The sequence below is a fragment of the Lutzomyia longipalpis genome, chromosome 2 (assembly GCF_024334085.1).
Source record: "Lutzomyia longipalpis isolate SR_M1_2022 chromosome 2, ASM2433408v1".
In the NCBI taxonomy this organism is placed as follows: Eukaryota; Metazoa; Arthropoda; class Insecta; order Diptera; family Psychodidae; genus Lutzomyia; species Lutzomyia longipalpis.
This window is the reverse complement of record NC_074708.1, coordinates 30,300,523-30,321,331: the sequence shown is the minus strand read 5'-3', so window position 1 is coordinate 30,321,331 and position 20,809 is coordinate 30,300,523. Positions and strand designations below refer to the sequence as shown.

The 20,809-nt window shown below is 32.4% G+C and overlaps 1 protein-coding gene across 4 annotated transcripts in view; it reads right to left on the bottom strand.

Moving 5' to 3' along the window:
• LOC129790125 (1-phosphatidylinositol 4,5-bisphosphate phosphodiesterase classes I and II) overlaps window positions 1-20,809 on the bottom strand; it is a 64,813-nt gene that overhangs the window by 41,856 nt on the left and 2,148 nt on the right. For 3 of the 4 annotated variants that reach the window (XM_055827399.1, XM_055827400.1, XM_055827401.1), the window contains exon 2: window positions 13,325-13,970. In XM_055827399.1, the coding sequence (XP_055683374.1) occupies window positions 13,325-13,552 (228 nt within the window). In that variant the 5' untranslated portion in view covers window positions 13,553-13,970. The remainder of the gene's footprint in view (window positions 1-13,324; window positions 13,971-20,809) is intronic. The other variant, XM_055827402.1, reaches the window with a different exon arrangement.

The following is a 20,809-nucleotide window of genomic DNA, read 5'->3' as shown; positions in this document are numbered from 1 at the left end:
TAATAAAAACACATCGGCCCCTTACATGAATTAGCTTTCAGTTTTATTCTTATATCTCCCCCCTAACGCCATAGCCACAATTTAAGTGTACCACATATACTTTTTACATCACATTTTGCTGCTGTTGGAATATGAACTTTCACACGAAGGTCATGGAAAATTGCTTGTTAAGAATCAGAATGTATGATGTAATCATATTTAGCGCCAATTTGAGAGTCCATATTTCATTCTTTGCATTCATTGGTGATTAAATAGAAAGAAAAAAAAACAAATAATTATTTAATGATATTTAAATGAACAACTCGAGTTAAAAATTTCTTAGAGAAACCAAAAAAATGCACAACATTTTGCATAACCTGCATAGTGCACAACATATCTAACTAAGGTTGTTATCTCTATAGCTACTCCCACCTAATTTGTTCATCTCAAGCAACACCCAGAGCTACATCTGGATGAATTTTACTTTAAAAGAAAATCCAAGGATATCATTTTAAATTTCATTCGTAAGACCATTCTGTTATGTTTTGTATAAATATTAGAATTTTCTTGCGATGTTGTCCTGAGATATATTTACATTGTGAAAATTATCTCTCCCCTTATTGCATAATTTACCAATTTCTGCCTTGTTCATTTCATACAAAGAAATAACTTCATTTAAATTTTCTTCATCCTCTACAAAGTTTTTGTTCTATACAACTTTTCGCCCCCAAAATTACGAAAATATTTAAATGCTATATATAGGGGACACCTTTTAATACACCTCCAATCTTTCAGAAGATTTCACAACGAGCAGGTGCTTTCCTAGTAGACTAATTTTAGCCTTATCGCACGCATAGATTTTGAACATAAAAATAAATTAAACATGAAGAATATCATTGAGTAATCTACATAAAGCTGCATGAGTCAAGATTAGTTGAATAATCTTCAATCAAGTCGCAACATTGAATTGGATTGGTTCTGGCCAGTGCATTCCAGTAAATGCAAAGCTCTATTTAAATCACCCAAACAAACTTAAATTTAAAGTGAAAACTAGCATGAATCTCCATTATAGTGGAAGACAAAGATAACATTGAAGAAAATCCCATTTAATGTTCCTTCACCCGGTCACGGGGGTTCATGTCAACAAATAGTACATAATTTATCATGAGTTGTGGCTATTACTGGGATAGTGCCATACACTACATACAAAAATTCACCAATCAGTTCAATCTCACTGTCGATCGGGTGGAAGAAAATTTTCACATTAGATACAATCAACTCACAACTCTCTCTCTCTCCGAGGGTGGGAAGTAAATTGGAAAATTATGTAAAGGACCCCTTATCGTTGACCATCATTTCGTCTTTTTAAATAGAGTCCCATGCCCTGAAGAGATTCTTATCGGTGTCCTTATCCTCGTTTTTTTACGCTCCTCAGCGCATTTACTTCTACCCCATGGACACATATCTTTTTTTTCCTTGTTCATCCTCCCAGGCGCCCCACCAAAAGTACTCGCTGTATTTTTATCTGCCACTTCTTTTTACTATCCACCCACATCTCGATTTTTTTCTCCCAAGAAATTTCCTTGCTTTTCGCCCTTTTACGTGTGCCAGTGAGGAAAAGGCGGAAGAAAAACAAGGGATATTCCAATGTGCGGATATATACAAATAACCGTGGAAGAATAGAGTGCGCCATTGAACGATAAATTATGTCGCGTGCTTCGTGAAATTAAATCCACTCGAAAGCTTAATTGTGAAGAGTTACAACGCCATCCAATTATGGGGAAGTACTTGTGAAAAACATTCTTATCCTTGCAATAAATAGAAATTGAATTACACTTATTTGCGCACCATGGGAGTGACTTTATGGCCGAATTAGGGAAATTCCAATTAATCCTTGATGCATTTTGAAAGAAGAAATGGGTGCTAAAAGAGTTCCAACAACGCCAACATAACACAAATAACTTTCGCAATCTGTCCGCTCTGTCGTCGTCCTTTTCTCTTCAATTTTACTGTCTTCCATGTACTTTTCCTTACTCAACAAGTTCACTTTCGAAACTCCAACAAACACTTTCTGCTGTATGTGATGGTGTACGTCTGTTGTCTGCATGAAATTGAAATTCGATCGTCATGCGACTGAGAGTACAATGCTACCCAGAATGGAACTTGGGGACGACATAATGTTGAAAGCATCCTATCTACACGGTCATTTCATTCACAGTGATAAAAACAAATTACAATCATCATTTCCAAAATCACATACTTAACTCTGAATTAAATTGAAGTTTAATTCGAGTTATAAATCCTCTATAAACATATTCAAACAATATATAAAGCATGTTGAATTAACATGGAGATTAAAAAATAATTAAATGAGATAAGATAGTAATTTCAAATACACGCACACAGAGATCTTCAGTAAAAAAAAATATTTGAAAATAAGCAGATAAGTTTCTTATCAAAATGAATGATCTCAATAATTTGTAGTCAAAGACATCAAAGGTTTACAATAATAAACCAAAGAACCGAAGATGAAGGAGAATCGGGGAAAAATTAATTAATTTTTCAAATGCAAATTCTCCGCGGGATACAAAAGGATTTGATGAAAGAAATTTCCAAACAAACAAGAAAAAAAAACCTTTAAAACATCTCTCGGCAATTTGCCAGTGTTTCCGTTCACATAACAAATTGTCTAACACAACTGTGGTTATCACCTGCCGCAGTAGCTATTTAGCGGATTTTTTTTTTGCAGAAATAGATTTATCTTCAATGAAATATAAAAACAATATTATGAGATTTTTTTTATTTGTTTTATTATTTTTTTAGAAAAAAAAACATGACATCCGTGTAAACTGTAAAGCATCATCAAATGAGCTTGGTTGTGTTATTGCTTCTCTAGAACGGAAGCTACCAGACAAATTTATTAGGATAATGAAAATTCAAATAAAAAATTAAGGAAAATTAAATTTAACCGCAAAGCAAAGCACATTTGTCACCGAATAATAAAAAATACAACTCATTTCAACCCAAAAAATGAGGGCCACCAGATCACAGAGAATTAAAAATATAACGATCAGAATTTCATTGCCAAGTCCTAAAACGCATAATATGAAAATTTAATCACCACGTGGCATTCGAGTGCTATTTTAAAATAATTCCCACAAGAATTTCTGGGAATTTTTGCCATTTAATGAATTTTGCGTGCCTGATGAAGAAATCAATGAAAAGGCGCCCACACAATTTTTAGTAGAAAAGAAAAATCACAACGGCAAAAAAAGCCAAATGATGCATTTAAGGCACACATTGATTAATTTATCACACGAACCACTCAATGTATTGTTTTATTATTAATGAATTCGTATATCATTTGTCATTATTTCGCGTGATTGCCATCCATTAGCCACGAGAAGGCGCATATTGAATTTTATTATATATGTTTCCATTGAAGTGAAATCTACACCCAATAGAAGACTGTATATTCAATTAAAAATAATTGTCAATTAATGTACACAATTTATGCTTAATGAAGAAACTTTTCTTCGCAGCATCACTGTCACACGCAGTTTCATTGGCGAAATTATTCGCGAAAGAGCTCTTTATGCCACCTACCCACCCTCCCCCCTCCCCCACTCATTTCCACCCACCCCGTTGTTTATCACTCTGTGAGAGAGCTTTTCTCATGTCTCATATGTCTTTTTCCAACCATTTTCCCTTACACACCCACACTCCGTCCAACACTACATTACAGAATCATTCTGACAAACTCGAGGCGACAAGCTTTGAGACACAGAGGCGCTCTTTTCATAAGCGATAATTGGCCTCAGCACTGGATTCTTCATACTCTTTTTTTTCCTCAAATTTTAAAACACTCTTTGTGTTTTCTTGCGAAATTGTAGGTGCCAAAAATTGCCTTCATGTTGCGGAAAAAAAATTCCATGCTATCCATTTTTTTTCCAAGGATTGAAAATTTATTTTGAAAATCCACACTGGTAAATGCTGCACAGCAGCAAAATGTCCTGAATAATGGAGGGATATTAAAAATCAATTTGAAGCAGAACATGTGAAAAAATGTTTCCTTTTTCCATCTCCATTTGAGTTTACATTTTAGCTGTGATTCTTTCTTAAAAGAAGCACAGCTTCTGTGTATACTCTAAAATGCAAAGTCGTCAGATCGGGCTCAAACTTGGGATGAGCACGAATTAGGGTCCCCACATTCCAAAAAACGTATGCGCCAAAAATTGGTCCGGCCGGCCGGCCGTCCGGCCGGAATATAACGCAATATTGCAAGAGAACGGTAATAGATAGAAACTTGCGGTCAACGGCAAAGTTCATATATCAGGTGGAAGACATCCGAATATGAAGTCAAATCCAACCCCCCACCCCCGCGTCCGCCATTTTGAATAACCTCAAAATTTTGTTTTCGCTATATCTCAGTCACTATTATAGCTAGAGGTCTGAAATTTTGATATGTTGTAGGGGCCATCAAGACCTTTCCAACGATACCTCATTTTCGAAAATCGGCCAAGCCGTTTAGCCAATATGGCCGCCACAATTTTTCATCGAAAATCGGCCATAACTCGAGAACGGCTTGACCGATTTTGATCAACTCGGGCTCAAATGAAAGATATTAATGAGCCCTACAACTTCTCGGAACATTGCAAGTTCAAGAAATGACCGCAAGTGGCGCTAAAATCGAAAACAAAATTTTCGATGAGTTTTCGATGAATATCTCGAGCACCGCTTTATAGAATTGCTTCAAATTTTGATATGTTATAGTTGACTATAGTATCTATCACCATGCCAAAAATGAAGAAAATCTATGTAGCCGTTCCGGAGATATCGCGTTTTAAAGTTTACATGTCATATCTTGAGTTGCATAAGTCCAACGCCCCGCGAAGCGGGGCGTTTTATATACACATATAAAATAAAATAAAATATATATATAAATGCATAGATATATACATTATATATATACATATAAAAATGCAAAGATAAATATATATAAACTGCAAAGATAAAAATTAAATATAGCATGGATGGAACAGTATAAAGCGAAAGAACGGTAAGTAAAACTTACGGGCTGTGATTCTTTCTTTGTCAGTGAAATGTGAAATTGACGGAAAATTGAGGATGGGCAAATTTTGAGGAAGGCTTTCTCGCGTACCGAATCACAGCCAACGCCCACGATTAAGGCTTCTCGCAAATTATCTGCGCGTTGGCTGTGATTCGGTGCGCGAGAAAGCCTTCCTCAAAATTTGCCCATCCTCAATTTTCCGTCAATTTCACATTTCACTGACAAAGAAAGAATCACAGCCCGTAAGTTTTACTTACCGTTCTTTCGCTTTATACTGTTCCATCCATGCTATATTTAATTTTTATCTTTGCATTTTTATATGTATATATATAATGTATATATCTATGCATTTTTCCTCCTTCTCGTCATTAAAATACAACATATACCTATTTTCGGTCTAATAGCATTTTACATTCAACAGTCCATGTTAAAGTTATGCAAACAAATTTTGAATTAAAAAAAATATGATAAATAATTTATAACTTTGTGAAAAACAATTTCTCCATTTTTTTTATAAGAAAATCTCTCATTCGAGGAAGCCATTGAGATACACGAAATGGAATCAGATGGAAAAAATCAAAGCAAAAGTATTTACAAAAATGCAACTAATGACGTCACTGTTGTGGTTTTTTTGTCATTTAAAATGCATAATTCTTATTAATGTAATTCTGATTGTCAATCACAGAGAAATATAATCCTCTTAAAATTGATCCACATAAAAAAATGCAAATACAGTCAATACATTTTCCGATTTGTTCAGAATATTGCTGAAGTTGGCAGAAAAAAAAGCCAGTTCGCATTTCCCCCTATAAGCCGGAAAGCTCAGAACAGTCCCTCATTTCCGCCAAAAAAGGAGAAAAAATATATACCATTCATACAGCAAGTCATGAAATTTGGATTGGACAAGTTTAAGCATTCATAAATACAAATATGAAAGCGACAAGGAAAAACAGCATCACAGAACACATAGGGTTCATGAGATTCTTTTACTGTCCACCGCTAAAGTGTAGGTTGCTGATGTGGCATTATTGGCTAGAAAACTTTACTCATATTACCAAAAATATTATTTAAAATTAACTATACAAACATACCCATGTTGAATTAAATTCAATATTAAATATCTTTAATTTTTTTTAAACATAATAATACAAAAATCAGATAAAATACAAAATCTGTTACTTTATTTTGAGGGTAAATATCATTGCTAAAATCGCACCCGTATAAGAAAGCAGAGTTGAACCTTTTCTCGCATTTCTCTCATATTTTTTCATAAAATTATTCCATGATGTCAGCTCCCCAGAAAAGAATTTGTTATGATAATTCCCCACGCATTTTTTTCAGCACCAATGACCAACATGGAAAATTTACCACCCCAAGTGGAGTCCATCGTTGTAACTTTCTAACCATCCAACCTCCCATCCCCCATATTATACCATATTTTCCAATATAATACCTCACACTCGACTCGGCAGTTTCTGCATGAAAATTTTATTAATTTGACATGAAAGTTTTATGAAGGGAAATTCATGTAGCGACCACATGAAATTTTCCCAATGAAAATCATCACGAGGGAAATCACACGGGTGTAACATTGTAATATAGAGTCCCAAAAAAAACGAACTCCCCTCCCATGCATTATTAACAAAATCTCTGAGAATCACCAATGGCTATACAAGGCACACGGTAATTTATTATGGGAGTTAGGAAGAAAATCTCATGAATGAAATCATACTCAATTCATCGTCACAATTCATGTTGGGTACTATTGATTTTATACTTTGCCTTTGGCTCTACAGTATTTTCTTGTTACATTTTAGCTGGAACAACAAAATATATCCAGCATCTTTTGCCAATCCTCTGCTCTTGAACATGTTTGGATTTACAGAGGATTTTTTTCCTCCTGCAGCAACAATAGCATTTCACATCACGAATTTAATGCATTTTTCTGAATTTATACGTGAGAAAAATAAATTACATTTCCATTGTGTAAGGATATTTTTGGTAAAGTGTTTGAATCACGAACCATTTCTTCTTTAATTGAAATTTTGACTTTTAAATAAAAATAGAATCACAAATAGGATCAAGATGGATCTCCTTTTAAATAGGACAAGTTACTGAAAAAAATTACGACAAAAACTAGCAGTTTAGTTTCAAAAAAAATCAAGAAAAAGCTTTTAAATGAGCGATGTTAATCCCACTTTAATACATATTGTACAAGTCAACTTCAAATCAAATAAAAAGCACAGTGATGAACAAAGAATTGTCAATCATTTCTACAAAATTGATTTGGATGTATGTTTAATAGCTCCAGATGGACTCAGAATTTTAATTTTAATTGTAAATATTCATACATGCACAACGCACGACTAAAAATTTAATCGAAAACAAATATTTTCAGTTGTGGGAAATTTGCCAATCGGTAGGTCATTGAGAATGCAATCGTATTGAATATTTTTTCATTAATACCTTCATGCGTTGCGTAACATATTAATATTGCATATGCTCATAATTTCATTAAAATTTGATAAAAAAAAAGATCTTGAAAGCTCTAAAAGCTCGTTATTTTATGCTAGAGTATATTCTAGTCCTCATGCCATATTACACTCTGTTTTTCCTTTCACTTATTTTTTACAAATTACACACTCTGTGTACCCTTTTCTCCATGGATAAAAGATCCATCGTTCCATTGAGAATTTGCTGCCATCAGTTCCCATGTAAAATTGCACCATCTACTCCAATTTCCACGTTAATGTTCCAGAGAAATGTGTAGTATGCTTTGGCAAGGCATCATATAGCTTACATCGAGCAAAGTATAAAAGCACACCCACATGAATTGTAATCTTCATACACCAACCAACAAATAAAGCATCAAGTGGAAATTCAAATATGTATTTTCATGTTTTCACTATTTGCAAAACAGAATGCCTCAGTTCATCGATCAACATACTTATTTCACAAAGCATGTGAATTGATTAAAAAGAGATAGGATATATATGTAATGGCAAACGCAGGGGTACCATACAACATTTTTCCATATAACCACCATTGATGGTAGGAAGCCACATGAATCTGTACTTGTCATAAGTACCTACATTGGATTTCAGTGATTTATACGACAAGTGCTAATTAAAGCAACGATAGGTAAGTACTATAAATAAATCAATTTATAGACACAGGAAATATGATATATAGAAGCATATAATAAATAAAAACGTATTATTATGACCAAAGTTTTTTTTTAATTATTAAATTTTATTGAAATTCCAATTAATTGAAAAGACTCTCGACAAAAATATTAGTTACAGTTTAAGTATTTAATTAAATTTGTACAGGTACACTTTATCTCGCACACAATATATAGCGATTTATTGTAAAAAGCTTTTTGAGATAATTTTCAACACTCAGAACGTGGTATTTTGGAAAATATTTCATTTGACATGTAGCTCCCGAGTTTATTGAAATATTTAAGCTATTTACAGTTTTTGTTTTTAATTATTAATTAAAATATTAATTTCCCACGACAAATATTTGAGTCAACTACAGAGAAGCATTATATATGTATAGCAATTTTAATTTAATTTATAATTGTGAAAATATTTAGAAATCAGTAGTTTTTGTTCCTTAGTCTTAAACCTACTACAAATTTAATTAAGCGATAGTTCTAAGTATTAAGTATCTGATTGAAAGTGAATTAACATTGTCGCGTAATTCGACTAAGAATTGAATAAAATTTCCTTTTTTATTTTATAGATAAATGAAATTTTCCTAAAGGATTTAACCACAAGCAAAAACGGGCGCTCTCTCTCTCTCTTATCATCTAAAAAAAAACTCTTTCAGAAACAGGCAAAAAATAACGAGTATTCTACCCTCTTGCTAAATTTAGATTTTTCACCATTGTCGCGCTTAACCCTAAATCTCGTTGAAGTGTAAATGAAATTTCCAGAATTCCTAAAAGCATTTTTGTGTGAAAAATTCTCTTGGAAAATATAGATGAATTTTTTCTCTCTCTATACTGATAAAATTCCAGCAGCAGTGATTTAGTTTTTTTTTTCTGTACCATGGATAAAATTTATTCATTTTATGGGTAGACTGTGTCAACAGTGTGGTTTTTGTGTTTCCCACAAGAATCTCCAATGGTGAAAGATTGACCCTGCTGTGTGGCATAGAGTGAGGGATGATATTTTAGTGACAACCTTGAACTGACCTACAATTTTACCACACACTTATATTGTCGCAAATTGTTGTGCGATGTCGAGAAAGAAAAGGGATGGGGGGGAAAACAGGGAACGAGATGTGGAGGCGAGAGAGAGCATAAATTGATGCTAAGATATTTTCTCTATACGGTGAGTGAGCTGTGAAAAAAAAAGTTTACCCTCCAACCTCCCTTTATGGTGGAAAGCACGCATTCACCCTTAAGGCCCAATAGTTTATATAGAGACTGCCTAAACAATGTTAATATTGCTAAAATGAGCTTTACTTCCTCCCAGAGCAACACAAATTTAGTTCTTGTTCATAGAATACTTTATGTCTATCTGTATGGGAGAACAAGAAGAAAATTAATCATGAAACTTTTCTCACAAAAATATAACTAATTAACTCAATTTGATCACTGATGTGACAAATTTACTATGTCCAAAATGATGTCAAAAAATGAGCTTTCTCTTCTCCAAGTTTCAAAGTAATACAGCACAGCATTAACTAACATGAACTACAATTTCCAGGAAGTTGTTCATGTGAACGATAGAAAGCTTTTTTTTATTTTTGAATTTTCATAAATGTCAAAAGCCAATTGAAACTAAGCCCTCTCAACATTTTACATAACATTTTGGGCACATTGATCCTGGGCTTTTGGGGATGGATTAAAAAGCAATTTAAATTGTATTTTTCCCTTTTATTACCTGACACGATGGACAATGAAACTCTTTGAGCTTTTTTAAATTCACTTTTCCACGTCAAGCGACAAAAGTTATCCCCAAGAATAGAATGATTGTGGTGCTGACAGGAGTAATGTATTGTTTCTCCTCTCTTGAGATGATGTATTGAGGGAATTTCAGATAGTTGACAATGAAAGAGTAACAATTCACTTGATTGACCATCCGAGAAATTTGTAAGAGTCCTTTTGTCCTCAATCTCCTCTTCCACTCTGTGACAATATTGTATCCATTTGAAATTGCCTTTAGTCTCACAAGATACGTTCGAACTATTCTCTATATGTACATATGTGGCATTGATTTTGACATGATACTGGAATTTTCCTCTCTACCATAATCCTACGCGCGCAATTTCATGAATTGGAATGATATATTAAAGTGGTCTTGTTTTTCCTTCAAGCCAGCAAGAAATTGAAGCCAACTTCTTCCGAAATACTTTTATCTTCTCTGCACCATCTATGGAGATTTTTTATTAGACACTTCTATATCTTCTTCCTTTATTTATTTTAATACACTTTCTTATGCATTCAATATCAGCACAATTTTTATAAGTTGGCTGTTTCTTTTTCTTTCTCCAAGGAAATTCTTATGAATTGCTAGAAAAACAGCGATAATATCTTTTTTTTTTTTAAAAAACTAAAAGACTTTCATTTAACTCGTAAGGGACCAAGGGACCAAAACTTAAATCCCCATCGTACAAAATTAATTAATATTTTTACTTACATGATCACTTGTACAAAATACATTAAGTCTACTTGCAATATTTACAGAAACCCCACACCCTTGACTATTTAATTATGTAAGTCGGAAGCACCCACAAACCACACTTCATTTTATAACATGGCACATTTAGAGAATCATTAAAAGTTTTCGTTACTTAAAATTGCATGTGTGCTTACCCTCATCATTTAATAAAACATAAAAGTCTGTGCTAAACCTTTTCAACTTTGGTTATTATGTACATTTGATATCTATCATCGTCACACTGATATGTGTTGTAATTTAAATTATCAGATAAGAATGCGAAATAGAGATTTGTTGTAAAGTTTCAAGACCAATAAAATGTTCTAAAATCTGTCCTAGAAATTAAGAGTAAGGAAATCTGAGCCCTCGAAGAGTCAGAAAAAAATCTTTTAGATCTGTTTTTTAATTTTTTTTAGAATCTTTTGCAAATCGTTGATCTTTATGTAAATCTTAGCATTTTCCCTACAACAAAACTGAATGTTTATGTTCTTATCATTTTTTTAGACTCCCCGTATATAGAATACCAACTAAAAGCACGAATTGAATAATTAAATAATGATGGATGAAATGTTTAATTTTGATTTGATGCCAATTTGTTGTTTTTTGCATAATGTCACAGCCTTTCAGCATTATTGGAATCTTTTTGCAAAAACAGCAAAAAAGGTTAACGCGTTATGTGAGTCATCTGCTAATTTTAGTGTAACCCCAATTGAAAATGCAGTCGTATCGCTATATATGCATACAAAATGGTGCATAAAAGAAAACGATTCTTACGTTTTTCATCCACATTTATATTAAAATTTATATTATGTGTAATACCTCTACATTTCAGAAGCACACACACGATTTATATTATGTAGCGAATTTGCGTCAAATATTGCTTTTCATCGCACCGCAAAATGAATTATGATCGTACATTTTTCACAATATGTATATCCCCATGGGATAATTGTAATTTTTACTAAAAGTCATCTTTCATCGCTCTTATATTTCACGTCTTTTTTCACATTACATAAAAATAAACATCTCTCTTTTCAATTTTCTTTCCCCTCTATGAAAATTCTTTTTTATCTCCCCCCCCCCTCGTATTCCTCATGAGAAGCATTTTTGAGAAATATATTATAAGTTACTAAATCCACAGGGAGCTCGAGTGAAAAGGATAATTCATTAAGTTTCAATAGAATGCGTGATTTTAGAAAATAAATTATCTATATGGCATAAATACACAAAATAAACATGAATTTATTTTTGGACGTGAAATACATCAACATACTGTACAAAATATCTCGCTCAGTGAGCTAATTACAGTAATATATAGGAACAAGGGCGCGGGAGAATGAGTAAAAGAAGAAAATGAGGTAAGTAAAATCCTTGACGTGTATACACAAAGTTCCTGGCGACGCTTCGTGAATTTCAGAGAAACAAACTAAATGTAGAAATTAATTGTACAGAAATAGAATCATTCGCGGCACTACGTTCTATTACAAAATTCATGAAATACTCTTTTTCCTTCGCAACTTCTTTTATTGTATTTCTGCGGTGCGCTCATATGTACATTCTCTCCCACTCCCCCCCTTGTTCCCCACCCATTTAAACACATGATTCTACGTAGTCAGAAGCCGGATTGTTCGTCTAATCACACACGTAGAAAAAAAAAACGCCCACACTTCTATCTCAAGCTCCTCACATTTTCCAAATTGCTCCATTCACACTTTCATATTCAAAAGCCCCGCCGGAGCGCAATCAGAGAAAAGTATATACCTCACTTTTACATTTTTCTCAAATACTCCCTCAGTCTCTTTTTTTTTCTTCACCCAAAAGCTCAGAAATAATCACAAAACAATTCCGCATTCCAACAATTCTAACCATTCTTTTTATTTCTTCTATTCCTACTCACTTTTTTATGTTTTAGTCTTTTATTAAAAAAAAAAAGAAGAAATTCTTACACATTGCGTGGTTTTTGCGGTAAAATATATCTTATCAAATGGTGTACAATTTATTGGACTTCTCCAGCCACATGTGAGAAAAAAAATAAGTTAATTACATGTAAAAGTAATGCTGAAGACGAAGCATAAACTCAACACATGCCGATAGTAAACGCAACTAATTAACCTAGTGAGAAATGAAATATTTGAAGAATTTTATAGAGAACATAGAACATATCAATTTCCTCCTGACCGCGATAAAGATACTCGAAAATGATCTTAAGTACTTCAATCCCCAATAATGATATAAACAAATACAAATAAATTTTATTATATAAACAGTAAACATGTTTTTATGCTTTTGAAATAAACTTCACATGTTTCACATACAGATGGTTTTATAGATTCAGATGAGTTCTATACTTGATGAAATTTGGGATAAATATCATTGGAAAAAAAATTCTGAGCCCGACTTGAAAATTTCACTTAAATACGCGAATATTCTACATTAACAATATCTATTCAGAAATTAAATGTCTCACAGAACGGAAGTAAAAAAAAAAAGCCAAAACATGCAAACCAAATGTAAATGCTTAACTTAGAATTTAGTTTGTATTTTTTTTGTTCAATAAAATATAGAAAAAAAAGGTCAAAAATTGTGCTTTTTCACTCACCTCATCCCACTTGATGAATTTTTCTCCTTCCTGGAGTGCTTTGGACACCTCAATGGCACCCAGCTGAACGTAGGTTTTAACACTCCCGCCCACAGTTGGTGAGGCCGATAGCGAGGCCGTATTCCTGGGGCTTTGATCCTTCTGCTGCTTCTGACTCTCAATTGGCACAGCAACAGCCACAGCCGCTGCCGCTGGTCCCGCGACTGTTGACAGAGCCGACGACGCCATCCTGAGTTTGGTTTATGTGCCTCCGGGTTCAAATTAGAACGATGGAGCTTGTGGGTAGCACAAAAAAATCACCCCCTTTGGTGTTTATGAATTTAAAAAGGGTTTAGATGTGGGGATGTTGTGGGAATTGTTATGCCACAACACCTGTTCACTTTTTTTTCCTCCTTGCTCGTCGATATAGTTTTTTTTCTACTTCACTTGTACGCCACTATTACTTCCATCATGTTAGCATTAACCATAATTGATATAAAGTACATAAGAGTTTCTTCATCTGTCCCGCGCTATCCCTCGTCACTCACTCTACTGTTCAAACATATTTGTCCTTTTTGAACAATGACACTGTCCTTTTAATAAAATTATATACTCGTTAGAATGGTCTTTTTAAACTGATACACTTTCGCTTAAAAAGTGATATTCTCTGCAAACACATAAAAATAATTGAATTTCATGGAGGAAAAAGAGGAAAAAATGTAGGTATAATTGAAAACTCTCACTGTGAAAATTCAATTAATCTGTCGAGCAATTTCACAGAGTTTTCCTCATCTCTTTTTTCCCCGTATATATGTAAAAAAAGTAACAGGATATTTACACGCACAATGTAAATTTCCAACTATAAATGAAATGTGAGACAATATGCGAGTGTGTTTGATAAATAATTCAACCACTTTCGTGTAACTATAAAATCCTCTCTGCAATTTCCTCTATTGTAAGAGGATTTTTATAAAGCTCTTTTCAATAGAGCTTTTTTTTTTATAAAGAAGCTAATTGATGAAAATTTTACATTAGCGTAGAACAAAAAGAAGAATCCTTTATATTTCAATGAGTAAGGATTCATAAAATGCTTTTATTCTTCTTTTACATAAAGATCTTGGATTTATATTTTGAGATGTTTGTGTTAAAAAAAAATGAAAATTCGAACAAATCAACAAACAAAATCTTTTGTATTTCTTAAACACTACAAATAGCACAATTCCAGGAAAATCTTTGTTTTTCTAATGAAAATTCTCTCGTTTTATTTATACACGACAAGATTAAACTCTTCTATCACAACAAAGAACAATGTGGTGAATTTCATCAAGTGGAAAGAGGAATTTGCAGAGGAATCCTCGAGTTATGAGGAAACAGAATTAAATCTTTTGAGAATTGAATTGATTGAATGAGACTCATTCCATTCTTGATATATTTCTTTGTTATATATTTTTAGTTTTATTCTGATAAAAGAAATTTCCCATTTCGAGAGAGAGAGAGATAAAAGCACCCAGTAAAAAAATGTAATATCCGTGACAAAAAAAAACTGCATTGGAGCGGATAAAAAATCATTTTTAGCATTTAACACCTACATAGCTTTGATATACATTGAATATGAAACAAATTTTGTATGTTTTTATCGCATTTCAGATAGATTAGGAATCACCTTTTGAGTTGTCAGGCTTTTTTTGTTGGCTGTGATAGCACATTGGCGAAAAAAAGCACAAACGAGACGAGTGATTTACTCCAAAAAGGGGAGACACAATTATTTACAATTACCATCCTCTTTGGGGAACTCTATATACATCGATAAGATAAGAAACAATGAATTGCTTCCCATTTGCAATAACACAGTGTCTTTTCGGCTAAAAATGAGTTCCCATGTCTGACCAAGAAATTTTTATATTAAAAATCTATTTTTGGATGATAGAAAAAATATATAATAACATTTCGGCATTAATTTTATCAATGGTTATATAAAAAAAACATCCATATGTTTAACTCGTCATTTGTAGCAGCAAATGTTGTATCCGTCTGCACACTAATCTAGCTACATATTATACCATTTTGTTTTATTAAAGCTTCGTTTAACATGGAATCATTAAATATACAACATTCCAAACATCTCTAAAATATGAAGCATAATATATAAACAGAAGCTATACCTACTATATGTAACTATAGAGCTTTAGTTAAATGGTATATATTTCTATACCGAAAAGTTATCTTCATGATTAAATTTATAGAATTTCTCATTTGTTAACAACTTCTTGAGAAAAGAGTTTATCTGTCAAGTTCCTAATTCGAGCAAACAACCGGCATACGCGTAATTTTGTGGAGGATAAAAAATATATAAAAGAAGAAATCACCAAAAAGTCTTTATCTTTTACTGGAATAAGCAGGGAGAAGCCAGAGAAAATGTGTCTAAAAATATATATAATGACGTCACAATTTTGGTTTTTTTATCAAAATAATGTATAATCATTAAATCGTCAACGAAACATTAACGCAAATGTTTCATATACATTAAAAGAGGCAAAAATCTCAATAATAGTTCATTTTTTCTATTTTCTTTGACAAGTTCGTCTAATCTCGATGGAACATTAAAAATCTCTTTCGTTTTTCCTTTTATTTTGATTTTCTCCAAGATTTTACGTATATCTACCGGCTGTTTCTGTAAACTCTTTTTGATGAGAAACTTGAAACTTCATAGGAAAAAAAATGTTTTGTAAAATATTGTCTACTTTTTGACACAATTTTGCCATAACTTTGCAAAATGTTGAGAACGTGCTCGAGTCAAACACATTTATTTGCTTTTCATTCCTCGAAACACACTCTTAAATTCCAATTCACGACCCCAGAGATCGATGCTAAATATTTGGAAGAGGGTTTTCTTTTTTTTTTTACTGAGAAAAGGCAAGAAATTGTATGTGTACAAACGTAATAGATTGGAATGGATCCCAAACTTTCTTCGATTGGCACAGTAATTAAATTTGCAGCTGGGGTGAAACTAAACACTTAATAAATCGACGAACCTTTTCTCCCTTCATATGGCAAAAAAAAACTTTTGGAATAGGACTTTTGGCCACATTTCCTTCAATTACTTCTCCTCCACATGAACTTTCTCCCATTTCGACTCTTTATCATTTCATTATCCACGTTTTTTTCTTATTCTCCATCACGCACAATTATCCGTTTTATTATCAATCATTTTGTTGTGGTATTATATCAGGCCACGAACCTCTCTCTTTAGTTCAATGAATTGTTTCACGGGGTCATTTTTCTCTATGCTACCAATAAAAAATGGATTTGGATATACAAAAATTTCTTGTAGAATTTTAGAATGATACTGAAATTTATGCATTAGTATCCACAATAAATTTGAGATTTCCCATAAGACACCTTAAAAAGCCATAAAAATATCACATGCTTTTCCAGTGAGAAAGAATTTTTCCATACTACGGCAAATTGCAATAAAATATGAAACGTGTGGGTATAGCTAATATATTTATCGTCTATTTGTTGCACAAGTAACAAAAAAAAGTTGGGTTTTTTTGCCTCCCTATAGAATATTGCTAACAGAGAGGAATAATAATTGCTTGTGATTTTTATAGGGGACATTTTCCCATAAACCACGAGTCCAAAAGTTGGCTCAATATATACAAAGCTTCTCGCATATAGCATAAAATGCAAATTTATTCGTTTTTTTTTGTGAGCGTAACATTTAAAGAAGAGAGACAAAACATTGAATTTGATATCTTTTTTTTTCTCAAATCCCCTCGCGAAATGTTCTGATCATAGAGAAATTAAATCATGGATGTTAATTATATCCGACAGAGACATGCAAAATATTGTTTTTCAACTAAAGAAGACCAATAATAGGATTTAGTTTGTAAATGCAAAGAAAACAATGACCTGTCACAGTGATTAAAAAGTTGAAAATTAATGATAACCTGTGCAGGTGTTCGCTCCCTATGAAATGGTGCCATACCACATGAAATATTAGTAGTATTGTCAACAAAGAATCTTCCACCATAAATCACACCCCTTTTGCACTTTACTCTTTTTCTGGAAAATTTATAACATTTGCTCTACTTTCCCCATAGTTGGCATATTGGGGTATTGGTATCAATCGACAAATGGGATTCTGCGAAATTGGCATATTTATAGGGGTCGATCGGATTTTTTGCGCGAAAAGGTTGTATATATTTGCATAATGAATGATATGAAAAGAAGATTTTGGTTTATTATTACTATTCCTGATGTTTTGTTAAAAAGTTTTGCTCATGATATTCTCAGAAATATAGAATTCAGTTATTTTAATTTTAACTTTGGTACACAATAAAACTTCTTTGGCAGTTAGTTGAGACATTTCAATCTCAACTAATTAGAAATTTCTAAAATTAGATTTTCAATCACGTTCTTTTACCTAATTCGATTTAAACAGTGATAACCTTAATTTATATTCTAAAATCGATAGTCAAATCTGTGCGCACAAATTATAAACGCATGACCATCCCCCATCATTTGAGAATTCCCTTCGGTCGGTCTACCATGAGAAACCGCACCAACCCCCTTCGTCATTTCGCCACAAATAGCATGTCAGGGAGCCACCGTGCTAATTTAGAAGGGATTCAACCATTCAAAACATCCAATAACGACGCATGGATTAAAGAAGTATCGCCTGTGACCTTTCGCCCCCTCCATTTTAGGTCTTTCGCTTCGAAAATATCTGGCTTTTCTTATTAAGGATATAACCACCATTATGGTTGAAACAAATAATCGTAAAACAAGTTTATGTTTACCAGGAATCTCATTAATTTTCCGGCGTATTCTAATCCGCCTTCCCATTCATTTCATATCTTTTTATTCTCTTCTCTATAGGGCCTTTTCTCCTTATACTCATTTTGGATGAGAAAATTAAATCTTACGTAGTGATAACACAAAAGTTAATTATGTTGAGCTAAAAAAACTGTCTTAAAAATGCACTGAAATCTTTCAACAACAAAAATGCTACTGGATAACTTTTCACCAAGACCACATGTGATTTATGTATATGTTATTCACCAAGTACATATAAGTTTGTTCTTTTCATTCACCGAACTTCTGTGAATTACTTAAGTGAGTCAATTAAGATTACATGTCGTATCGAGGAAAAAAAAGTATATGTGTGACAATTGCATTTGCATTAATGAATTGTAGTGCAATTTATGGTGGGAATTTCAGTGTGAAACCTAAATAAAGGGGGAGAATGATTAAAATGCATGAAATTCATTAAGTGCTGATGAAGCCAGCACGAAAGCAAACAAACACTTGACCCATGAGACTTTGCAAGAAACTTCCAGGTGATTCATTTTCAAGGGGACAAATTTCATTACACACTGTGGAGCATCTCAAGAGACAATAAATTTATCAAATTGTTGCTAAACATTTACCTTTAAAGGTATTCATTCAACATCTATGCATAGCATATTATTTCTTCTAAATATGTATTTGTCGTACAAATAAGTTTAAAAAAAAATCTAAAATTGCAAGATTTTCATTTTAGAATTTATATTCTACCCGCTGAGATACTATGAAGATTTATTTTTAACTAAACACCCACTGCGAACATGATTTGATGGAAATATTGCAATGTTGCAGAGAAAAACAGATAGAGAAAATGAAAAATTAATTTCGACTCATTAAGAAAACGGAGATTACAACGTTGTGGCTTGTTGATAAAAAAATGTTATTGAACAACTCCGATATTGCGATAAAAAGTAATTTTTTATTGAAAATTTTATTTAATGGAAAAAATAACTACACTCATAACAAACAATTCATAAATGTACTTTCATAAAAAAAAGTATATTGGTTTTTTTGCAACACTTTGTGAGAAAAAAAACTGTTGGTTGATTAAAATGCAAAAATATGAATTTATGAGAACCATTTTGTGAAATTTATATCATTTTCCTATTTATGATAAACTCGTGTATGCTAATGGAAAGCATAGCTTGAATTTTAATAGTAATATATACCGAAGCTTTAAAAATATATATTATGGGGGCTATCATCACAGTATACAAAATAAAATTTAGATCATTGAAGAACTTGCAATAAACAGATAAATTTTATCTCATTAAAAAGCTATGTAAAACACTGAATAGCCATTCAGTGTGTTGGTGAGCTTATAAAGTTTTATTAGAATCATCATTATTAATTAACCCCATTGTTCCCTGTAGAATATAAGTGAAATTTTTAATACAGAATAATTTCAATTTTAAGTTGCTAGGGAAGAGTGGGACCAAAAGGAAGAAAAAGCTCAAAAGTTAGATTTTCCAAAGTGAAAGATTTGATCTTTTTTTTAAACGTACAAAAAGCGCAAAAAGCACTAGTTGCCGAATCCATTTAACTGTCATGAAAATAAAAAGTTTTTATTCTATTTTTATGCACTCAAAGTCAACAAAATATAAATCTTAAATATAGTAGGTACAATGGTCAAATCCAGGTTAAGAAAATACCAGATTAATCATTTTATTATTCTTTACAAAAATTTTTAAACTAATTAATAAATTATCAAAAAAAAGGATTTGTGCAACTTATTTTAATTAAAGAAGGAAATTTAAGTTTTCCTTAAAATTTCACCAAACCAAACTCTGAAAGCCCTTAAAGTCTTTTTATGGTCTTTGCATAATTTTTAATCAATTGAAAATTATTAAATCAAGTACAAGTGATGGATTTACATCTTTGCCAATTTCAGATTTTCATAAGAATTAAACGTTAAGGAAAAAATATTTTTCACTCGACTTATGTTAAATTATATCTTGCAAACTTTTTATTTCTTTTGGAAACAAATTAGGTGATTTTTACTTCGATAGAATCAATTTTCATGGAAAAATCTTATTCAAATAAATCGTTAATCTTTGTGATCTTCAGGAAATTTTATCCCTTTTGGGACCATTTATCTGCAATAAAATATTATTTTACAATTTATTAAACTGTCCTTTCACTTTGTGCACGTACTGTACACATAAACCCATAAACTCAATACTTTTTTTTTGCAAACAATATCGAACTATACAAATGCAAGTGAAAAAGTGATAATAATCAATTTCGTGGTGATTTTGGGGCGTGTTTATCTACTTTCTGAGAAATTTCATGTACACCAAGACCTTCTGCTGGTGTCTGCCTAGAAGGTCTCGCCGGTGTGGATGGTATATTGTCTCCTCCTCTCTGCCGAAACGAAGGTAAGATATTGTGATCATGAGATTGAGAAAACAGCCCGCGATCGGGCAATAAAAACGCGACGAAAGAGCTAACATTAAAAAAGAGGAAAATTGTAATGAAGTGCTGTTGTGGTGGCACAATAGTTGCAAAGGAATAAAATATATAGCATTTATTTCATTTTAATGTTTTTCTCCATTATGCTAAATATGGCACAGATTGAGCGGCCTTCAAGTTATCACACGTCTATTGGAATCACCACACACATGAGAGTGTTATTGAAAATTGTTGAAGAAAAAAAAA